Below are 20,813 nucleotides of genomic sequence, written 5' to 3'. Positions count from 1 at the left end.
GTTCCGCATTCTGATTTCATTACACTGACTTTTATTAAAATCTTCAGCGATTGATTTATTTGTAATTATTTCAAATTAACAAGTATGAATCATAGTAATTTATTTTTTATTAAACTTAACAAATGATAAATCTACTCACGATAGTAAATTCTCAGTAATGAGACGCTTAATCTGAACCAGAGGAGGCTGGTGGGATGAGCTATAGGAGGACATACTCATTGTAATGGCTGGAATGGAATAAAACAAACCTGTGAACTCCATTCCATCCATTAAAATTAACCCATCCTCATTTAGCTCCTCCCACCAGCCTGCACTGCTCTGAACATACATAAATAACAGTCCATTTACAAAACTCTAGCAAATCATAATCAATCAGTCATCACCTCTGTATATTGAATATAACTTACTTGCATTAAAATGAGCCAATTTCCCTCAAAATGTCAAGAGGCAACAAAACAGGGGAATATCTCAATTGCAAACTCCTCGCATCCGCTCTCCTTCTCAAAACCCATAGGAGGTGGTCAGAGAGGGATTTCTGGTTGATTGGATTTTGAGGAGACAGGACGAATATGGAATAAGATCTTCCCTAGATATGCCAAAATATAGATGTTTTTTAAAGGCATTGTTCTAGGTGACTGCTGTTCTGACATTTCATTATGGCCATCAGATGGACAGAAACAAATATGACATGATATAGAAGTTGAAGCTGATGAGTGGTTGCCAAAAGACACAGCTCTAAGACATTATCCCTCCCTAATTGTAGACAAAATAATATGTCAAATAGTTTCATTTAAATCATAAGGTGACCAAACCCCATTTAACACTCATGCGGACAGTCACACACAGAGCTAAGAAAGCATTCGGCTCTAGGAAAGCATTCGGCTCTAGGAAAGCAAGTGGCAGACATCATGAAAAATGGTTCTGCGCTCAAGATCAACACTTGTACCGCAAATTAAGAGGATACACCTACAGTAGGACCATTCAACAACAAACTCATAAAATCAAACTATATAAATCTGCTAACTCTGGAGAAGGCGACAGGAAAACTTAAACACAAAACAGAATTCAACATATTCAAGCTTGTTGAATGGGAATGTAAACTCATACGTACAAATGCCATCATCAAAACAATTGTATGGTAGTAAATTGTATTCAATCTATTCACAAAAAAAGATAACATATTGGGTATTTGCTGTTTCTTCCAAAGTACAGTTATGTAATCTAGTTATGAAAATGAGCTTCCTTATTAAATCTTCAACGTAGTGCTAGCTGTATGTTCTTTGTTTCATAATAACTGCAGGTTGGGCAGTTCTGTATACAGTAAGTCTGATTCCACAGATAGAGCTCAACCTCCTTTCCTTCTCTCCAGTTTGTTCCTGTGCCACATAAACACTTCTAGTTCCCTCTCAAATTTTCTGCTGCCACTGTATCCCTTTGACAGAACTCACCGGTTCCAACACCCAACCCCCACTTCCTCTCCTCCCTCTTCATCACTGAATCTAGGACATCCCCATACATTTTCCTTCTCCTCTTCATTTCTCTCCAAGAGTTGAGGTAAAGTACTATAGCTCAGTACGGGAGCGGGAGATGCGGGGCCCCTTCCTAATCTCTTTCCTCTTGTCCTCTTTCCTCCTCCTCTTCTCCTCCTCCCTCAGGATCTTCTGAAAAGCCTCTGCAGTGTGAAGCACCTGTGCCAGAGAAAAGCAGAGCGCGTGAACGTGTGTTTGAGAGAGGCATTTCTTAATAATAGGTGTATGGAGAAGCAAACAGCAGAGGATGGGACAGCAAAAAGGTGCAGTCAGTGTGAGTTTTACTGATGTTACGCTCGTCTCAAACGTGTTTGTTAAACAAGCCTTCAAAGAACACGCTTTTCAAGTCTGTCTGGTAGGCTTCACTGTGATACCATGTGGTTACAGAGGCTGAGAGCCACTGTTACTCACGTCGTCTCTCTCAGTGCGGTATGGGTTGGTGAAGTCTGGGGATTTCTCGATTATTCCCAACTCCTGCGACATCTGAGAGACAAGGAGTGAGAGTTATCCGCCATTTTGAATCCATAGGGGGGAAAAGGCACATATAAAATATTAGTTATTTAATGGTGTGCTTACAATATGCTTATAACACATTACACCTGTTGGCTTTCAATAAAGCATAAACATTTCCTCTATGCCCCAGAATATCCTCCCAGCTCTATCCCCGGCTCACCAGTGAGAGAACATGCTGGTGTGCCCCCCCGGTGAACACCCCAGTGAGGTTGCAGAAGCGGAGCCCCCATCGCAGAAGGATGCCCCAGTCAGGGTTACGGTCGTAGTAGTGGTGGACAATACGTGGGAAACGCAACGCCACGTCCCCAAAGAACGCCGTGTTCTCCACCACATGGGAGTAGGCTATGGAGCGAGACAGAGAGTAGTCTACATTTCATACTTAGGAAATAACCTTTAAAGTAAATCACTGCAGACTGACATACGAAAAGAGCGTAAGAGGCGGAGGAGAGGGAAAAGGGGAGGGAGAGAGGAGGCAGAGGAGAAAAAAGCAAGATGGTGACAGACAAATCAGATTAGCATCGAGGGAGAAAGAGGGAGGAGAGAAAGCAAAGTATAGTAATGGTATAAATGGTCCATGATCTGACCTTCTTTGATTTTGTCATCCATGGGGAAGGGATCATCAGCCTGCATGTTGGCTGCAGTAAGGACAGCCTTCGAGTCCTCCAACACCTTCACAGACACACACACACACACACACACACACACACACACACACACACACACACACACACACACACACAATGTAGATTGCCCACTGTGGGTTCACTACCATAGTTGTCCTTAGGCAGAGAGCAGATACAACATAGCAGATATGTCCTCTGAGAATCAAACAGTATATACAGTGATGCCTCAAGCACAATAGGAAGACTTGGAAGCTAAATCCGGGTTACTCTAGTCTTATTAGTGACCGGCTACTTAGATACTACTTAGCAAGTGGCCTTATTTGCCTACTCATGAGATCATAAGTATCTAAACATGCTAAGAAACTAACACCGCAATTACTTCCCGCTAAGGCCACAACATCCTGTTTCTAGCTAATAGTCAGCATGAAGGGAAGTTAAACAGGAGTGGAGCCATTGTACCTTAAACAAGCCCTTCAGCATGATGTCTATGATCTTATACTGCTGGTTGATGTCATTGAGCTCCACCAGGTTCTTCAGAGCATTTAGCTGGTCTTTCCTCTTGGTCTCAAACAGACGCTTGTCTGAGAGGGGGGGGGGGTGTTCAGGAAGAAATGCTGACAGACATTTCAAAACATAAACACTAATCAAGGGTCATCCAAGAGGACACCTCTTAATATCCTGAAGAAGGAAACAGACACACAGTAGGATACAGATCTCCAGGTTGGAGTCATGTCTGTGATGGTCGGAGTCTGCAGAGGAGAGGGCTGCAGCAGCAACCACTAGGACCACTGTACACACACTCAGCATGGTCAAGAGGTGGCGATGGTGAGGCACTCTAACACACACAGAACAGAAGACAAGAGAAAATGCAGTTAAACTGTATTCTGAAATATTTATTACAATGTTTTTACTGAACTTGTAAAACCAACATTTACAGTAGGTCTGTCTGGTTGACATGAGAGCATATTCTTGTATTTTGCTATGTGTTGAGGGTTACCTAAAATATATATAAAAATTAAACATAAAGTATATTTATGATCATATTTTTACTTTTTAAATCCAGTTTGGTCCTGTACTATAAATTACACAGGTTCTAATGAGGTTATAACTTCTAAAAGCCACTTGACATGTCACTTATCTAAACCCCAAAATAACTCAGACTTCTTGCCAGCCCCCGTCTTGCAGCCTCTTTCTTCCTCTCAACATTCCCTCAGGTCCAGCCTCCTCTCCCTCGGAGCATGTTAATTCATTTGAACAGGATAAAAATGAGTCTTGGACTGATGCATATTTGATGTTTTTTAAAACATCAGCAGAAAACAAAGAAGTGTCGAGGGAGAAGACAGCGTCGATAGAACACCAAATGTATAATTCAGCAATGTCTCCATCGATAATATTATCAGAGAGAGCGAGAAGGGGAATTGTGAGAGGCAGAAGAAAGATGAGGAAGGAGTACTGTGGGATGAGAGACCCTGGGGAGCCAACTGCTTTTCTGCTGAATATTTCATTTATCTTTTTCAAATCGCAACAAGGTTAGGCCTAAAGACAGGGATCTGATAGTGAGGGAAAGAGTCAGGGTTGTGAGTGAAAGAGAAATGAGGACTGACAAAGTGCTGGGATATTAAGGTGGAGCAGAGGGGGCAAGCGACTAGGACAGATCAATCATATCCCACAGGCATCATGCAAAGCACAGAATTTGAGAAACTACACTCCAAAATGCACCCATTTACTGTAATCCTCCCATCAGCTGTGTCCAGAGGCATCATGCCCATAGGGGGAGACAAGGGCACGTGCTCCCTCAGATTTGTCCTGTTTTAAACATTTTCAGATGTTAAATTAATGACTAAAGTTCATTTTTAAGCCTACGTTTTATAATAATTTGTCAGTGGTACTTTACAGAGGGGGCACACTGACTGGACAAGGCAAGCTAACCCCCCTATTCTCCCTAGTAAGTGGTTCCTTACAAGGTGCACCAAGGAGCAAAGATATCCTAGGCAGGACTTTAGATTTTTATTTTATTTAACTAGGCAAGTCAGTTAGGAACAAATTCTTATTTACAATGATGGCCTACCCCGGCCAAACCCTCCCCTAACCCGGACGACGCTGGGCCAATTGTGCCCCGCCCTTTGGGACTCCCGAACACGGCCGGTTGTGATACAGCCCGGGATCGAACCCGGGTCTGTAGTGACGCCTCTAGCACTGCCTTAGACCGCTGCGCCACTCAGGATCCTTAGTGCATGCAGACAGTATCGTCAGTGCAGGAGAGAGAGAGAGACAGTGTTTGATTTGATTTTAGATGCCAGTGCTGGGCAGGACTTGCAGGAGGTATGTTGGTAAATGCATTTGATGAAGCTTTAGCCTATTGACTCCTTCTTGATTAATAAATCAAACTAAAAATAGTTGTTTCTCTATAATAATAGCCATATAGCAATTTTATGAAGTCGGCTTTAGCTAGCCCAGATAGTTATGCAGGCGATCAAGTAAAAGAGTAGCTTGTCTAACTATCTTATTAGACATGCCTGCTGGCAAGGTTGGTAGACTTTAGAAAAGCAAGCAATTACTAAATGAGACTCCGGTTCCTTTAAATATTTTAGCAGAGATGTAGGCCAACCGGCCGTATTATTCCTTTTACGTAGTTTGTGATCTGCATCCAACTGGGTTCTATGCAGCTGGCTATAGATGGGTTAGCTGACGTCACGAAAACGATGCGCACGCTTCAACGGGGCAGAAGTCCGTGAGTTGTGATTCTGGATGGCCAGATAGCTACAAACAATGACAAGAAACTCCCATGTGGGGAATGGTAAGTGACCCGTTTCAGCTAGATTCATGTTATTCTTGATATCATGTCTTGCTTTGAGGTGATTTTAAATTACTTCATGTCAAGTGCTTAAATGGCTCAAATTCACTAGATAGCTAACCAACAACTATAAGAATGTATTTGAGAAACAACAAGCACTCATCGTGCAAATGTATTTACACTGGACAAAAATATAAAAGCAACATGTTAAGATTTGGTCCTGTTTCTCATGAGCTGAAATAAAAGATCCCGGAAATGGCACACAATTGGCCCAGCGCTGTCCAGGTTAAGGGAGGGTTTGGCTGGCAGGGACGTCCTAGTCCCATCGCGCACTAGTGACTCCTGTGGTGGGCCGGGCACAGTGCACGCTGACACGGTTGCAAGGTGTTCGGTGTTTCCTCCGACACATTGGTAACGGCTGGCTTCCGGGTTAAGTGGATATTGTGTCAAGAAGCAGTGCAGCTTGGTTGGGTTGTTTCTCGGAAGACGCACGGCTCTCGACCTTCACCTCTCCCGAGTCCGTACGGGAGTTGCATCGATGAGACAAGACTAACTACCAATTGGATACCACGAAATTGGGGAGGAAAAAAGGGTTAAAAATACAATTTAAAAAAGAAGCTGATTAAACAGCATGATCATTACACAGGTGCACTCTTACTAAGGCCACTAAAAAGTGTTGTTTTGTCACAATACCACAGATGTCTCAAGTTGAGGGAGCATGAAATTGACATGCTGACTGCAGGAATGTCCACCAGAGCTGTTGCCAGAGAACTGAATGTTCATTTCTCTACCATAAGCCACCTCCGTAATTTTAGAGAATTTGTCCAACCGGCCTCACAACCACACACCAAGTGTAACCATGCCAGCCCAAGACCTTCACATCCGGCTTCTTCACCAGCAGGATTGTCTGAGACAACTGATGAAACCGTGGGCTTGCAAACAAATCATTTCTACACAAACTGTCAGAAACAGTCTCAGGGAAGCACATCTTCGTGCTCGGCGTCCTCACCAGTCTTGACCCGATTGCAGTTCGGCGTCATAAACGACTTCAGTGTGCTAATGCTCACCTTTGACGGTCACTGGCACGGTGGGGAATTGTGTTCTTCACAGATGAATCCTGGTTTCAACTCTACAGGGCAAATGGCATCATGTGGGCAAGTGGTTTGATGATGTCAACTTTGTGAACAGAGTGCCCTATGGTGGGGGTGGGGTTTTGGTGTGGGCAGGCATAAGCTATGGCAAACGAAAACAAATGCAATTTATCAATGGCAATTTGAGAGCACAGAGATAACGTGATGAGATCCTGAGGCCCATTGTAGTACCATTCATCCACTGCCATCACCTCATGTTTCAGCATGATAATGCAAGCCCCCCCATTTCCCAAGGATCTGTACACACTTCCTGGAAGCAGAAAATGTCCCAGTTCTTCCATGGCCTGCAAACTCACAAGACATGTCACCCATTGAGCATATTTGTGACGCTCTAGATTGACGTGTACGATAGCGTGTTCCAGTTCCCAACAATATCCAGCAACTTCACACAGCCATTGAAGAGGAGTGGGACAACATTCCACAGGCCACAATCAACAGCCTGATCAACTCTATGTGAAGGAGATGTGTCACGCTGCATGAGGCAAATGGTGGTCACACCAGATACTGACAGGTTTTCTGATCCACCCCCTACTTTTTATTTTTATAAGGCATCTGTGACCAACAGACATATCTGTATTCCCAGTCATGTGAAATCCATAGATTTAGGTCCCAATACATTATTTCAATTGACTGATTTCTTTATACAAACTGTAACTCAGGAAAATATTTGAAATTGTTGGATGTTGCATTTATATATTTTTGTTCAGTGTATGTTTTCAATAAACACTTGGAGACAAAATGTATCTCACCTGTTGTCAACCATCTAAGCCAACCCAGTCTGTTTTGCCCCATAACTGACACGTGTGCAACTTCGTTGCTAAACAACCAACCCCTCAATACACTCACACATAAATCATCCTCAATTCAGGCTGTAAGGGCTTCAATTTCCTCAACAAGTTAACGAAGAGCCTATGGGAAAAAAATATGGGTACCGTCTTAATAAAATACTCCACCACCATGCTAGAGTCGCTAATGCTACCCCTGATGTTCAGCCAATCAGGTTGCAGGAGTTTGTTTACCCCTGGCTGAACGCCGTGTGCAACATCAGGAAGTAGCACTAGCTACTCAAGCATGGTGGTCGAAAATTGTGTTTTATTAAGACAGTGTGCATATTTTTAAAGCTAGTCAAGGAGGAAATTGGCACCCTCGCCCCTGAATGGAGGATATTTTATGTAGAGCCAGTCGCGGGGGCCATGAGTGTATAGCTGGCTGCATAGAGTCCAGTTGGATGCAGATGACAAAAGATGGAAAGCAATAGTAGTGCAATATGCAGCCAGTTGGGCTAGCAAAGATGCAGAGAAGCATATTTAAGGTTATGATACTATATACCAGTGTGGCATTTTAATGAAAATGACAATTGAACAGGAAAAGAGGTATGCTTACATAACCTATGCAGAAAAATACATATTTTACATGGAATTAGGTATAATCCTATGGCTATAGATTGTAAGAAAAAGCCATTTCTGGTGTTGGACATTTTGGATTTTTAAAACTGGGGGGGGCTCCAGACCATGCTAAAGAATCCATCCACACATAATTCATGCCCCCATAAAATAATGGGTGCATGATGCCCCTGGTTGTCAATCATTACAGAATGGGCCATCAAACTCTGTTTTCAGAGTTGTAAGAGGCTGTTGTAAGATATTTTCTTAATACATGAAATGTAAGCTAGTACATACAGTATGTTGTACCATATAATCAGTCGGAGGTTTGAGGTTCAGGGTGAGATACATTACAATATCGGAGCTCTGCGTGAATCAGACAGCTGTTATTGGTAACGTTATGCTTTCAGAGAGGCACTGGGTATTGAATAAGTATTTTGTTGGCAATAATTAATACTTTGAGGGAAATGTCATACAAAATGTAAACTTGAGATAATGTTTTGCATAAAGTGGATTGAAAAATCATTTAATTTCATGTTTCCCATCAGTATGTCAGACACCATTTTCAAGGAAGAGGCTCGAGCCACAATGATCTCTGTTGCATTCTTTTAGAAAACGTTTGCGTTTTTTGTGGTGTGCAGTTCGCTATCTTTGAAAACAATCGAGGCACATGAAATAGCAGCATTTCATTACCCGACGGGACTATTTGTGAATAAACCGGTCATCGAGAATTTGAATGGCAATGTAAAACCATCTGTATCCCAATGCATGCATTTTGCTCGCATTGGGCTGGTCAGCTGTGGACACTAGACTTCGACATCATCACTAACTCGCCGTTCACTCACCTCGTAGTAAGAAACAGCACGATATAAAACGATAGCGAAACCAACGATTCTTTCTCGCTAGCATCAGTTTCCTCGTAAAGATGGAGACATCAGTTGCGGAGTATTTTCTACAATTACTCAGACAACAATATCGCGTTTGAAATGTTAATTTACATACAGAAGTCGCTTGCTCCACTCCGCCACTGCCACGATCGCACCGGCTGGCTCTGCTTGGACGAATGACAGCCAGCGATTACATGGAAGGATGTCGTTTCCAGACGGAAATTTTAGAGCGGCACACAGGCCGTTGTACGCGGTAAATCCCTCCCCCTCATCACGAAAGCAAGTAAACCCATAGACAGAGGACTCTTAATGCCAAAAGCCCGTTTCAGCATGGGCAGCACCATTGAGGACTTTCACCATTTGAAGTAGTCAACTGGGTGGGACTTCCTATGGGTTGTGAAGGATCACATACAGTACCTCCATCCAGGTCACCAGGAGGGATCAGCCAATGAACTATACTCGTGAGCAAACGTTCCATAACTGCAGTTGGCAGTAAATCGGCTAGAAGGGATACAGCAAGGGTAGGCAACCCTGGTCCTGGAGTGCCGCATCCGCTTCAACCAGGAAGACCAGTTGTGTTGCATTTAGGAAATCACTTTACTGATCAATTAGCTCAGTTGGTCAGGTGTAGTGCCTAGTTGGGAACAGAATCCTGCAGTACTCAAGCAACAGGGTTGTCTACCGCTGGGATACAGCTTGTGTCACAATTGACCAGAATGTACTTTTAGAAGCAGGTCAGGAGAACTTAAGCTGCAGGTTAGGATAATTAATGTAATAAGCTAGGAGAATTAGGTTCATCTTAGGAAAATAGTTATGGTTAGCTAAAATGCAAAAAACAAAAACGTTTGACTTCAATTTGATATCTGTATCCCATCTAGCCTGACCATCCAAATCGGTGGCCTCAGATTGGCCTATATTTCTACTGAAATGACATATGACAACTGTTCTTTTCCAAACAATTCTTTATAATAAACTTATATTCTTGAAAGACCTCAAACCTAAAGGCAAATTAATGGAATGCTCCCCCTAGTTATTTTATTGACACAGTAAATCAGTAATAATATGACCGGAGTCCTACCAGACACCTCTTCAGAATAAGGCTGTTTGGTTGCAAAAACAGCCATAAATAAATAGATCAATAAATCAAACAGGTCTATAACTGAGAGCCATTGTGTCCGTCTGTCTTCACAGTGAAGTCGGACAGGCAGAGATACATCTCTCCAACACGCCTGAGAAAGGGGGTTAAGGACAGATAGGAAGGAGAGAGAAAGAGAGCTCCTAGAAAGAGCACTGTGATGGCATGTGTCTGTGTCTGATGACTAAAACAAGTTGGTCCACACCTCTGGCAGACAGATGTACTGAAACATGAGTGGAGACTAAGTATGTGGCAACAGCAGGGACAGCACAAGAGATGAAGTGAAATGCATCACGTATGACAGATTTAGTCAATGGCCTGTAAAAATCAATAAACACTGATAAGTACGGCTCTGTCGACTTTGTTTTTTAAACGAGGAGCATCTCTTGCACTAACTTATCTTTTATGCTATAACTGTGTGTGTGTGGGGGGGGTCGCCGGGGTACATGAGTGTAGGATACAGAATGCTGGTGGGCAGGTCGTCGTTGGCTGTGGGAGGCAGGGAGTTCAGTGACTCCATCAGAGTATTGGCCTGCAGTCTGCTCTCCTCTGTAGGAGGGGGGTGGAATATACTGCACTGGAGCTGAGGAAGAGAGGGAAGAGAGAGGGGGAGAGGTGAGAAAGAGTCAGTGGGTGAAGGATAGACAGCAAGAGACTAGAGAGAGAGAGATGAGAGACAGGAGTCTGGTGGAAACAGCTATAATACAGCACCGGCTTTTTTCCACCTGCCCTCTTTGCATGAATGATGTGGACTGCGGTGTGAGGGGTTGAGAGAGGTCTGTCGCGTAGGGGACTGTTTCCTGACTACTGCTGAGGTGTGCTTGTCTTTCTGGCACTTATGGCTGTTGAAGCATCACCCAGGTGTGTGCTGCACTTCAGTAGTGGACTATCCAGCCTACCTACAGAGGAGGAGAAGACGACAAACGAGGTGCCTGATGAAGCGCTCCGGGCCTGTCTAAGTAACTGACTGATGCTGCTCCCTCTCAGTGCCATTGAAGGTCCATCCGCTTACGCGACTGCCCAGCTTTTCTTAACTGCCTGGCTGAACACACAGTATCATCTGAATCTGTGGAAGACCAGCACCAAGACCTGCCAGATCTCTACATTTGTTTTGTTTGTATTTACAGCATATTTGAGATTATCTTTATAATGAAAAGCGCAATATAAAATATATCTATTAATATTGTAAGAGGCACTGGATATCGTGACAGGCCAGTCTCCCATAAGACCCGCTCTGATCTGACAAGCTACTGAAGCGCACACTGCTGGAGTACATTCAGCTCTGTTAACCCCTGAATAAGAATGACAGGGTCTCACACACAAACACACACACACACTTGTCAAAGCTCTGTCACTAACTCGCCCCTCCTTGGACACTGTGTTAACTAACCTCCAGACGAGCTTCAATGCCATACAACTCTCCTTCCGTGGCCTCCAAATGCTCTTAAGCGTAAGTAAAACTAAATGCATGCTTTTCAAACGATCGCTGCCTGCACCTGCTCGCCCATCCAGCATCACTACTCTGGACGGCTCTGACTTAGAATACGTGGACAACTACAAATACCTGGGTGTCTGGTTAGACTGTAAACTCTCCTTTCAGACTCACATTAAGCATCTCCAATCCAAAATTAAATCTAGAATCGGCTTCCTATATCGCAACAAAGCATCCTTCACTCATGCTGCCAAACATACCCTCGTAAAACTGACCATCCAACCAATCCTCGACTTTGGTGATGTCATCTATAAAATAGCCTCCAACACTCTACTCAACAAACTGGATGCAGTCTATCACAGTGCCATCCGTTTTGTCACCAAAGCCCCATACACTACCCACCATTGCGACCTGTACGCTCTCGTTGGTTGGCCCTCGCTTCATACTCGTCGCCAAACCCACTGGCTACAGGTTATCTACAAGTCTCTGCTAGGTAAAGCCCCGCCTTATCTCAGCTCACTGGTCACCATAGCAGCACCCACTCGTAGCACGTGCTCCAGCAGGTATATCTCACTGGTCACCCCCAAAGCCAATTCCTCCTTTGGTCGTCTTTCCTTCCAGTTCTCTGCTGCCCATGACTGGAACGAACTGCAAAAATCTCTGAAGCTGGAGACTCACATCTCCCTCACTAGCTTTAAGCACCAGCTGTCAGAGCAGTTTACAGATCACTGCACCTGTACTTAGTCTATCTGTAAACAGCCCATCTACCTACCTCATCCCCATACTAGTATTTATTTATTTATTTTGCTCCTTTGCACCCCAGTATCTCTACCTGCACATTCATCTTCTGCCGATCTACCATTCCAGTGTTTAATTGCTATATTGTAATTACTTCGCCACCATGGCCTATTTATTACCTTAACGTACCTCATTTGCACTCTCTGTATATAGACTTTTTGTTTTCTTTTGTTCTACTGTATTATTGACTGTATGTTTTGTTTATTCCATGTGTAACTCTGTGTTGTTGTATGTGTCGATTTGCTATGCTTTATCTTGGCCAGGTCGCAGTTGCAAATGAGAAGTTGTTCTCAACTAGCCTACCTGGTTAAATAAAAGTGAAATAAATGTTTTTTTTAAATAAACTTAGGGAGGCAGCAGGGCCAGCTGTATCACATGACAAATGGGGACAGTGATGACATTTCAGTGCAGTGACATTCCATTACTGAGCCAGATGAACCCTAATGAGGGCCTGTGTCCTGCCACGGTCATGTGTGACACAATGGCGTAGAGGTGGTGACAGGGGGCTGCTTGGACATGGGACAATTAAAAGAGTGTGTCTCAGTGACGTTCAACATAGTCTCATAGAGCTCTGCCTGTGTGCTCTCTGTTTGCATTTCACTCTGCTGCTGTATGTGCTCCAGTCAGTGTGTTGTGTACTGTACCTGTGTGAGCAGCTGTCTCGGGGCCTGTGTTGTGTACTGTACCTGTGTGAGCAGCTGTCTCGGGGCCTGTGTTGTGTACTGTACCTGTGTGAGCAGCTGTCTCGGGGCCTGTGTTGTGTACTGTACCTGTGTGAGCAGAGCAGCTGTCTTGTGCTGTCGGGGCCTGTGTGAGTACTGTACCAGCTGTCTCGGGGCCTGTGTTGTGTACTGTACCTGTGTGAGCAGCTGTCTACCTGTGGGCCTGTGTTGTGTACTGTACCTGTGTGAGCAGCTGTCTCGGGGCCTGTGTTGTGTACTGTACCTGTGTGAGCAGCTGTCTCGGGGCCTGTGTACTGTACCTGTGAGCAGCTGTCGGGGCCTGTGTTGTGTACTGTACCTGTGTGAGCAGCTGTCTCGGGGCCTGTGTTGTGTACTGTACCTGTGTGAGCAGCTGTCTCGGGGCCTGTGTTGTGTACTGTACCTGTGTGAGCAGCTGTCTCGGGGCCTGTGTTGTGTACTGTACCTGTGTGAGCAGCTGTCTCGGGGCCTGTGTTGTGTACTGTACCTGTGTGAGCAGCTGTCTCGGGGCCTGTGTTGTGTACTGTACCTGTGTGAGCAGCTGTCTCGGGGCCTGTGTTGTGTACTGTACCTGTGTGAGCAGCTGTCTCGGGGCCTGTGTTGTGTACTGTACCTGTGTGAGCAGCTGTCTCGGGGCCCTGTGTGTGTACTGTACCTGTGAGCCTGTGTTGGGCCTGTGTTGTGTACTGTACCTGTGTGAGCAGCTGTCTCGGGGCCTGTGTTGTGTACTGTAGCTGTCTCGGGGCCTGTGTTGTGTACTGTAGCAGCTGTCTCGGGGCCTGTGTTGTGTACTGTACCTGTGTGAGCAGCTGTCTCGGGGCCTGTGTTGTGTACTGTACCTGTGTGAGCAGCTGTCTTGGGGCCTGTGTTGTGTACTGTACCTGTGTGAGCAGCTGTCTCAGGGCCTGTGTTGTGTTTTCTCCCAGCTCGTTCAGGCCTCTCTTCTCCACCGCCTCCAACACCTGACACAGGTCTGGCTCCCACACCACCACCCTACTGCCATACCGCAACAGCTGCATGGGAGGGACATGTGTTGGTATTCAAGGCTTCATCGGGGTGCTTAGAAACAGAAGGCAAAAACACATTTGAATACACTTCAAAATGGCCTTGCACTGCTTCAAAGACTAACAGTAGTGTGCATGCATGCATCTGCATGCTTCCCATCCGAGTAGTTCATATATGTGCATTTATTATGACGCCATTTTGGGACGTTTTGGTCTTCGGCAAGGTTTTTTTGGGCTATTTGTCCACAAACATTTTTCTTGTGATAAGCCGAAATTTGGAATCCAAAGTCTACGCCCTTCTTCGGTGATTGGTCAACAGTAGGGATTCTTCAATTAAGTGTTTGTTGTCATTCAACGACAGACAATTTGTTTTCATGCAGATTTTTTCACTTGAGAAATACTGCACCAAACATCTTAGTTAGATGTAAAATTGTGTGACTAAGATTTCCTTGGCAAAAACAGTTCACCTAGCTGAGTTTGGCTGGGTGCAGTCTTACCAGTGTGAATAGTGTGAGTGTGGCTGGGTGCAGTCTTACCAGTGTGAATAGTGTGAGTTTGGCTGGGTGCAGTCTTACCAGTGTGAATAGTGTGAGTTTGGCTGGGTGCAGTCTTACCAGTGTGAATAGTGTGAGTGTGGCTGGGTGCAGTCTTACCAGTGTGAGTGTGGCTGGGTGCAGTCTTACCAGTGTGAGTAGTGTGAGTGTGGCTGGGTGCAGTCTTACCAGTGTGAGTAGTGTGAGTGTGGCTGGGTGCAGTCTTACCAGTGTGAGTAGTGTGAGTGTGGCTGGGTGCAGTCTTACCAGTGTGAGTAGTGTGAGTGTGGCTGGGTGCAGCAGGCAGCTCTCTCCAGAGTTGAGCAGAGAGTAGAGCAGGAAGCGACTCCAGGGCTGACACACCACATGCTGGGCTGGTGACAGAGGGGGAAAGGACAGGTCAGGATGATGGTGAGGCGTGAATACACTGTTTTGCTGGCACAGACTGGAATATGTTCCGGAATTCATCCAATGGCATTGAGGAGTATATCACCTCAGTGAACTTCATCAATAAGTGCATTGACGACGTCGTCCCCACAGTGACCGTACGTACATATCCTAACCAGAAGCCATGGATTACAGGCAACATCCGCATCAAGCTAAAGGCTAGAGCTTCCGCTTTCAAGGAGCGAGACACTAATCCGGACACTTATAAGAAATCCCGCTATGCCCTCAGACGAACCATCAAACAAGCAAAGCATCAATACAGGATTAAGATTGAATCCTACTACAACGGCTCTGACGCTCGTCGGATGTGGCAGGGCTTGAAAACTATTACGGACTACAAAGAGAAACCCAAACGTTATGCTCTCTTTGAGGCAAGCATCACTGAAGCATGCACAAGAGCACCAGCTGTTCTGGACGACTGTGTGATAACGCTCTTGGTAGCCAATGTGAGCAAGACCTTTAAACAGGTCAACATTCACAAAGCCACGGAGCCAGACTGTTTACCAGGACGTGTACTCAAAGCATGCGCGGACCAACTGGTAAGTGTCTACAATGACATTTTCAACCTCTCCCTGACCTAGTCTGTAATAGCTACATGTTTCAAGCAGACCACCATAGTCCCTGTGCCCAAGGAAGCGAAGGTAACCTGCCTAAAAGATTAACGCCCTGTAGCACTCACGTCAGTAGCCATGAAGTGCTTTGAAAGGCTGATCATGGCTCACATCAACAGCATCCTCCTGGATACCCTAGACCCACTCCAATTTGCATACTGTCCCAACAGATCCACAGATGACACAATCTCAATCGCACTCCACACTGCCCTTTCCCACCTGGACAAAAGGAACACCTACATGAGAATGCTGTTCATTGACTACAGCTCAGCGTTCAACACCATAGTGTCCATGAAGATCATCACTATGCTAAGGACCCTGCAACTGGATCCTGGACTTCCTGACGGGCCGCCCCCAGGTGGTAAGGGTAGGCAACAACACGTCTGCCACCCTGATCCTCAACACTGGGGCCCCTCAAGGGTGTGTACTTAGTACCCTCCTGTACTCCCTGTTCACCCACGACTGCGTGGCCAAACACAACTCCCAACACCATCATTAAATTTGCTGACGACACAACAGTGGTAGGCCTGATCACAGACAACGATGAGAAAACCTATAGGGAGGTGGTCAGAACTGTCCGTTTGGTGCCAGGACAACAAACTCTCCCTCAATGTGAGCAAGACAAAGGAGCTGATTGTGAACCACAGGAAAAGGCGGGCTGAACATGTCCCCATTAACATCGACGGGGCTATAGTGGAGCAGGTCGTGAGTTTTAAGTTCCTTGGTGTCCACATCACCAACTAGCTATCATGGTCCAAACACACCAAGATAGTCGTGAACGACAAAACTTTTCCCCCCTCAGGAGACTGAAAAGATTTGGCATGGGTCCCCAGATCCTCAAAAGGTTCTACAGCTGCACCATCGAGAGCATGACCGGTTGCATCAAATTGTCAGACTCCAGTCACGCAATCATAGACTTTCTTTGCTACCGCACAGCAGGCGGTACTGGAGCGCCTAGTCTAGGACCAAAAGGCTCCTTAATAGCGTCTACCCCCAAGCCATAAGACTGCTGAACAATTAATCAAATGGCCAACGGACAATTTACATTGACACCCCCCCATTTGTTTTGTACACTGCTGCTACTCGCTGTTTATTATCTATGCATAGTCACTTCACCCAGACAAAATCACCAGCACACACTGTGGCAATATTCTAGATCACCTTTACTCCATACACCTTCCTCGCACTCCATTGGCAAATCAGACCATAACTCTATCCTCCTACAAGCAAAAACTCAAACAGGAAGTACCAGTGACGGACTCAATACGGAAGTGATCCGATGATGCGTATGCTAAGCTACAGGACTGTTGCGCTAGCACAGACTGGAATAGGTCCCGGGATTCATCCGATAACATTCAGGAGTTTACCACTTCAGTCACTGGCTTCATTAATAAGTGCATCGACGACGTTGTCCCAACAGTGACCATACATACGTACATAACCCAACCAGAAGCCATGAATTACAGGCAACACCCACACTGTGCTAAAGGCAAGAGCTGCTGCTTTTCAAGGAGCGGGTCACTAATCTGGACACTTATAAGAAATCACGCTACGACCGCCAACAAGCCATCAAACCATCAAACAGGCAAAGCATCAATAAAGGACTAAGATTGGATCCTACGCCGTCTCTGATGCTCATCGGATGTGGCAGGGCATGCAAACTTTCATGGATTACAAAGGGAAACCAAGCCGCGAGGTGCCCACGACACGAGCCTACCAGACAACCTAAATGCCTTCTATGCTCGCTTCTAGGCAAGCAACACTGAACCATGCATGACAGCACCAGCTGTCCCGGATGTTCTCCATAGCCGATGTAAGGCATTTAAACAGGTTATTCGGTCTGTAATACCAACTTGTTTGAAGCAGACCACCATAGTTCTGGTCCCCAGGAACGCCAAGGTAACCTGCCTAAATAACTAAGATATATAGCCATGAAATGTATCACGTCAACACCATCATCCCACACACTCTGAACCCACAGATGATGCAATCTCTATTGCACTCTACACTGCCCTCACCCACCAGGACTAAATTAATACCTATATAAGAATAATGTTCAATGACTACAGCTCAGCAATCAACACCATCGTCCAAATAAACAGATAATCACCAAGCTCAGGACCCTGGGACTGAACACCTCCCTCTGCAACTGGATCCCGGACTTCTTGACAGGCCACCCCCAGGCGGTGAGGGTAGGCTTCAACACATCCGCCCACGCTGATAGGACTGATCACCGACAACTATGAGAAAGCCTATAGGGAGGAGGTCAGAGACCTGGCTGTGTGGTGCCAGGGCAACAACCTTTCACTCAAAGTCAGCGACACAAAGGAGCTGATCGTGGACTACAGGAAATTGAGGGGCGAGCACGCCCCCGTCCACATCAATGGGGCAGTAGTGTAGCTGGTCGAGAGCTTCAAGTTCCTCAGTGTCCACATCACTAAGGAATTAACATGGTAAACACACACCCACACAGTTGTGAAGAGGGTACAACATCGCTTCTTCCCCTCAGGAGGCTGAAAAGATTTGGCATGGGCCCCGAAATCCTCAAAAAGTTCAACAGCTGCAGCTTTGAAAGCATCTTGACTGGCTGCATCACCGCTTGATACGGCAACTGCAAGGCACCCAACCGCAAGGCGCTACAGAGGGTGGTGAGTACGGCCCAGTACATCCCTGGGTCCAAGCTCCCTGCCATCCAGGACCTCTATACTAGGCGGAGTCAGAGGAAGACTCCAGCAACCCAAGCCATAGACTGTTCTCTCTGCTACCGCTTGGCAAGTGGTATCAGTTCATATCCTTTAACCCCAAGCCACAAGGCTGCTAAATAAGGCTGCTAAACAAGGCTGATAAATAGCTAATCAAATGGATACCTGGGTATAACTGCATTAACCTTTTTTTTTTTAAACTAAATCTCACACACACTTACAACCCAACACACACACACACTACATATGCTCACACACACATAACGTGCGCATCCAGGCATTCTGACGCCCCACACATACACACCACATACGCTGCTGCTACTGTCTTATCTATCCTGTTGCCTCGTCCCTTTAACAGTTACCTATATGTACATAGCTACCTCAATTATCTCGTAGCCCTGCACATCGACTCGGTACTGGTCCTCCCTGTATATATATATATATATAACTGTAAGATGTAAATATTGTGTTTTTTGTTGTTCCTGAAGGCTGTTGCTATAGTGATAACCAAAAGATACCCGTGTTGTTATTTTTACTCGTTATTGTTATTCATTATTCACTGTGTATTTATTCCGTGTGTCACTATTTCTATTGTTATCTTTAACTCTGCATTGTTGGAAAAGGACCTGTAAGGAAACATTTCACTGTTAGTCTACACCTGTTGATTTGATTGGTCTGAGTCTGGTACCTGTAGATGGACTTCTCCTTTGCAGAAACCGCAGCAGAGACCCCAGGCAGTTCACTGACACACTGAGCAACAGCTCCTGCTTCTGGAAGAGGCGGAGGACAGAAAGACATTTAGCCAGCTGGAGGGATGAATAGAAGAGGGGGAGAGAAGATATTAAGCCAAACAGAGGGTTGGAAAAGAGAGAACCCGATAGAAAGAGAGAGTAAGGGATTATTTAATAATGCATTACCCCTCCCACTCCATAGCCGCCCCTACTGAGGCAGTGACTAGTGGGCCAAAACAGTGACGTAGGGCAGATGGCTATAGAGGAGGAGGTCCACAGAGAGTTCCAGTCTAATCCTGGAAGCCAGTGCAGACTCACATCATCGGCTTTGTGCACCACAGCACAGTGGACCGAGGAGGAGCTACACTCTACAGAACAGCCACTGATATGGAACTACTGCCCTGACTGATACAGGGTGGTGTTATTCAACACCAAATTGGTTATAGAGGAAGAGGGACACATTAAGTGCATTCTTCACTATACATACACAGCATAGACTAAACTATGCTATAGAGACAGCGGGAAAGAGAGGAGTTGAAGATGCTTCGTGTAGAGTTACTGTGAGCTCTGACCCAGTCATTAAGTGATGACAGTAATGATACGCAGTATTTATGAAGTGTGTTTATCCCCATAACCCTGCCATTAACACCAGTGTACTATAAAGACTAGAAAAGGCTGTAGAGAAAGAGAAACAGAGCGTAGAAAGGAAGGACACATTTGAGTGCTTTACCACATCAGCCTTGTCGAACAACAATGAAAACAATGAATCAACGGAAAATGTAGGAAGAAAAACAGTATGGGGAAGAACTCTGGGGTGTTAACAGCTCTGGAGTGTGAGTGTGTGTGTGTATGGTGTGTCTGACCTGCAGCAGGAGGCCGTAGAGTGTGGTGATGAGGCAGTGGGCCCCGTAGGATCCCAGCGGGTGCAGAGAGCTGTCTGTGTCCCCCAGGGGCCTCTGTCCTGCCCTGGGGCCAACACTCACACACAGCACTGGAGACTCCAGGTCAACGTCTAGAACAGCCTGCAGCAGCCTCAGGGAACTAGCTGTGGGGTGGAAGGCGAGGGAGGAGAGGCAGAATGAGGGAAGACAGAGGAACGAGAGGATGTGGAGGGAGAAGGTGTGGGATTCAGAGTGAGGAGAGGGAGAACGTGGGCAGAGAGGGGAGAGGTTGAAAGAGGATTGGCAGGAGACGGGGAGGAAGGAGAAGATGACCAGAGAGAAAGAGTGTGGGTGGTAAGAGAGAGGAAGGGAGAGACAGGGTTACAGGTCAGTGGGAGATCTGATTAAACACACTGAAACACAGGCCAGGAGCTGGTGGCCATTTGCAGAACCCTTTTGTCAAACACTCATGTACACTGAGATATTAGACCCCTCTAAGGGAGAGAAGAGACAATTAGAGATAGCAGAAAGAAAGAGGGAGAGCGAGAGAGAAAACAGACAGAGGGAGGAGGCGGTAGAGGAGGAGAGAGAGACCGTAGATCACCCTGACAGCCCACTCATACAACAGGGAGACAGAGATACAGAACCAGCGGGACATTTCTATCCCAACTCCTCTGTTGGAGGAAGGAAAACATAACAGAATTAAAGCCTGTGTAACAATGCTGCTTTGCTCTGCTCAGTGTGGTGGAGCGTTGTTACCCAGTAATAGGCTGCCTGTCTTCCTCTTCCCAAAGACCAGGGCCTGCACCGTGCTGCCCAGGTTCAACCTGATGCTTCTATGGACCTTGGGATTCAGAAAGGGAAGAAAATGACAAGACATGATAAGGCAACAAACATAGAACTAGGAATGTAATTTAACAGGATCTCTATGTCAATGACGCTCTCTATTCAACAACACA

At 45.8% G+C, this 20,813-nt stretch overlaps 2 protein-coding genes across 6 annotated transcripts in view; both read right to left on the bottom strand.

Annotated features, from left to right (window-relative positions):
* Positions 1 to 89: 89 nt before the first annotated feature.
* On the bottom strand, positions 90 to 9,199 carry LOC112258758 (coiled-coil domain-containing protein 134). 2 transcript variants are annotated; one of them, XM_024433312.2, is made up of 7 exons: positions 8,838 to 9,199; positions 3,376 to 3,500; positions 3,125 to 3,246; positions 2,627 to 2,711; positions 2,203 to 2,384; positions 1,941 to 2,012; positions 90 to 1,688 (listed from the first exon to the last, which is right to left on the bottom strand). In XM_024433312.2, the coding sequence occupies exons 2-7, from the start codon at positions 3,470 to 3,472 to the stop codon at positions 1,563 to 1,565; spliced, it is 684 nt and encodes a 227-aa protein (XP_024289080.2). In that variant the 5' UTR covers positions 3,473 to 3,500; positions 8,838 to 9,199; the 3' UTR covers positions 90 to 1,562. The 2 variants fall into 2 exon arrangements, with proteins under 2 accessions (XP_024289080.2, XP_024289081.2); XM_024433313.2 differs by having other exon boundaries at positions 8,995 to 9,199.
* A 689-nt stretch (positions 9,200 to 9,888) lies between these two features.
* Positions 9,889 to 20,813, bottom strand: part of LOC112258747 (meiosis inhibitor protein 1) — a 32,621-nt gene continuing 21,696 nt past the window's right edge. For 3 of the 4 annotated variants that reach the window (XM_042307579.1, XM_042307581.1, XM_042307578.1), the window contains 7 exons: positions 20,614 to 20,698; positions 19,837 to 20,018; positions 18,931 to 19,012; positions 14,750 to 14,856; positions 13,827 to 13,958; positions 10,476 to 10,597; positions 9,889 to 10,108 (listed from right to left, as the gene is read on the bottom strand). In XM_042307579.1, the coding sequence (XP_042163513.1) occupies positions 10,033 to 10,108; positions 10,476 to 10,597; positions 13,827 to 13,958; positions 14,750 to 14,856; positions 18,931 to 19,012; positions 19,837 to 20,018; positions 20,614 to 20,698 (786 nt within the window). In that variant the 3' untranslated portion in view covers positions 9,889 to 10,032. Of the gene's footprint in view, positions 10,109 to 10,475; positions 10,598 to 13,826; positions 14,005 to 14,749; positions 14,857 to 18,930; positions 19,013 to 19,836; positions 20,019 to 20,613; positions 20,699 to 20,813 lie in introns of those variants that run through there. The other variant, XR_006080152.1, reaches the window with a different exon arrangement.

This window comes from Oncorhynchus tshawytscha, linkage group LG27 (genome assembly GCF_018296145.1).
Source record: "Oncorhynchus tshawytscha isolate Ot180627B linkage group LG27, Otsh_v2.0, whole genome shotgun sequence".
NCBI lineage: Eukaryota > Metazoa > Chordata > Actinopteri > Salmoniformes > Salmonidae > Oncorhynchus > Oncorhynchus tshawytscha.
The sequence above is the reverse complement of the archived record's forward strand: the minus strand, read 5'-3'. Positions and strand labels throughout refer to the sequence as shown.

Coding starts and splice junctions, on each gene's coding strand:
- LOC112258758 (XM_024433312.2), bottom strand. CDS start 3,472: ATGCTGAGTGTGTGTACAGTGGTCCTAGTGGTTGCTGCTGCAGCCCTC. Junction 2,712..3,124: donor TGCTGAAGGGCTTGTTTAAG/GTACAATGGCTC, acceptor GTGTCTGTGAAG/GTGTTGGAGGACTCGAAGGC. Junction 1,689..1,940: donor ACCGCACTGAGAGAGACGAC/GTGAGTAACAGT, acceptor TCTCTGGCACAG/GTGCTTCACACTGCAGAGGC.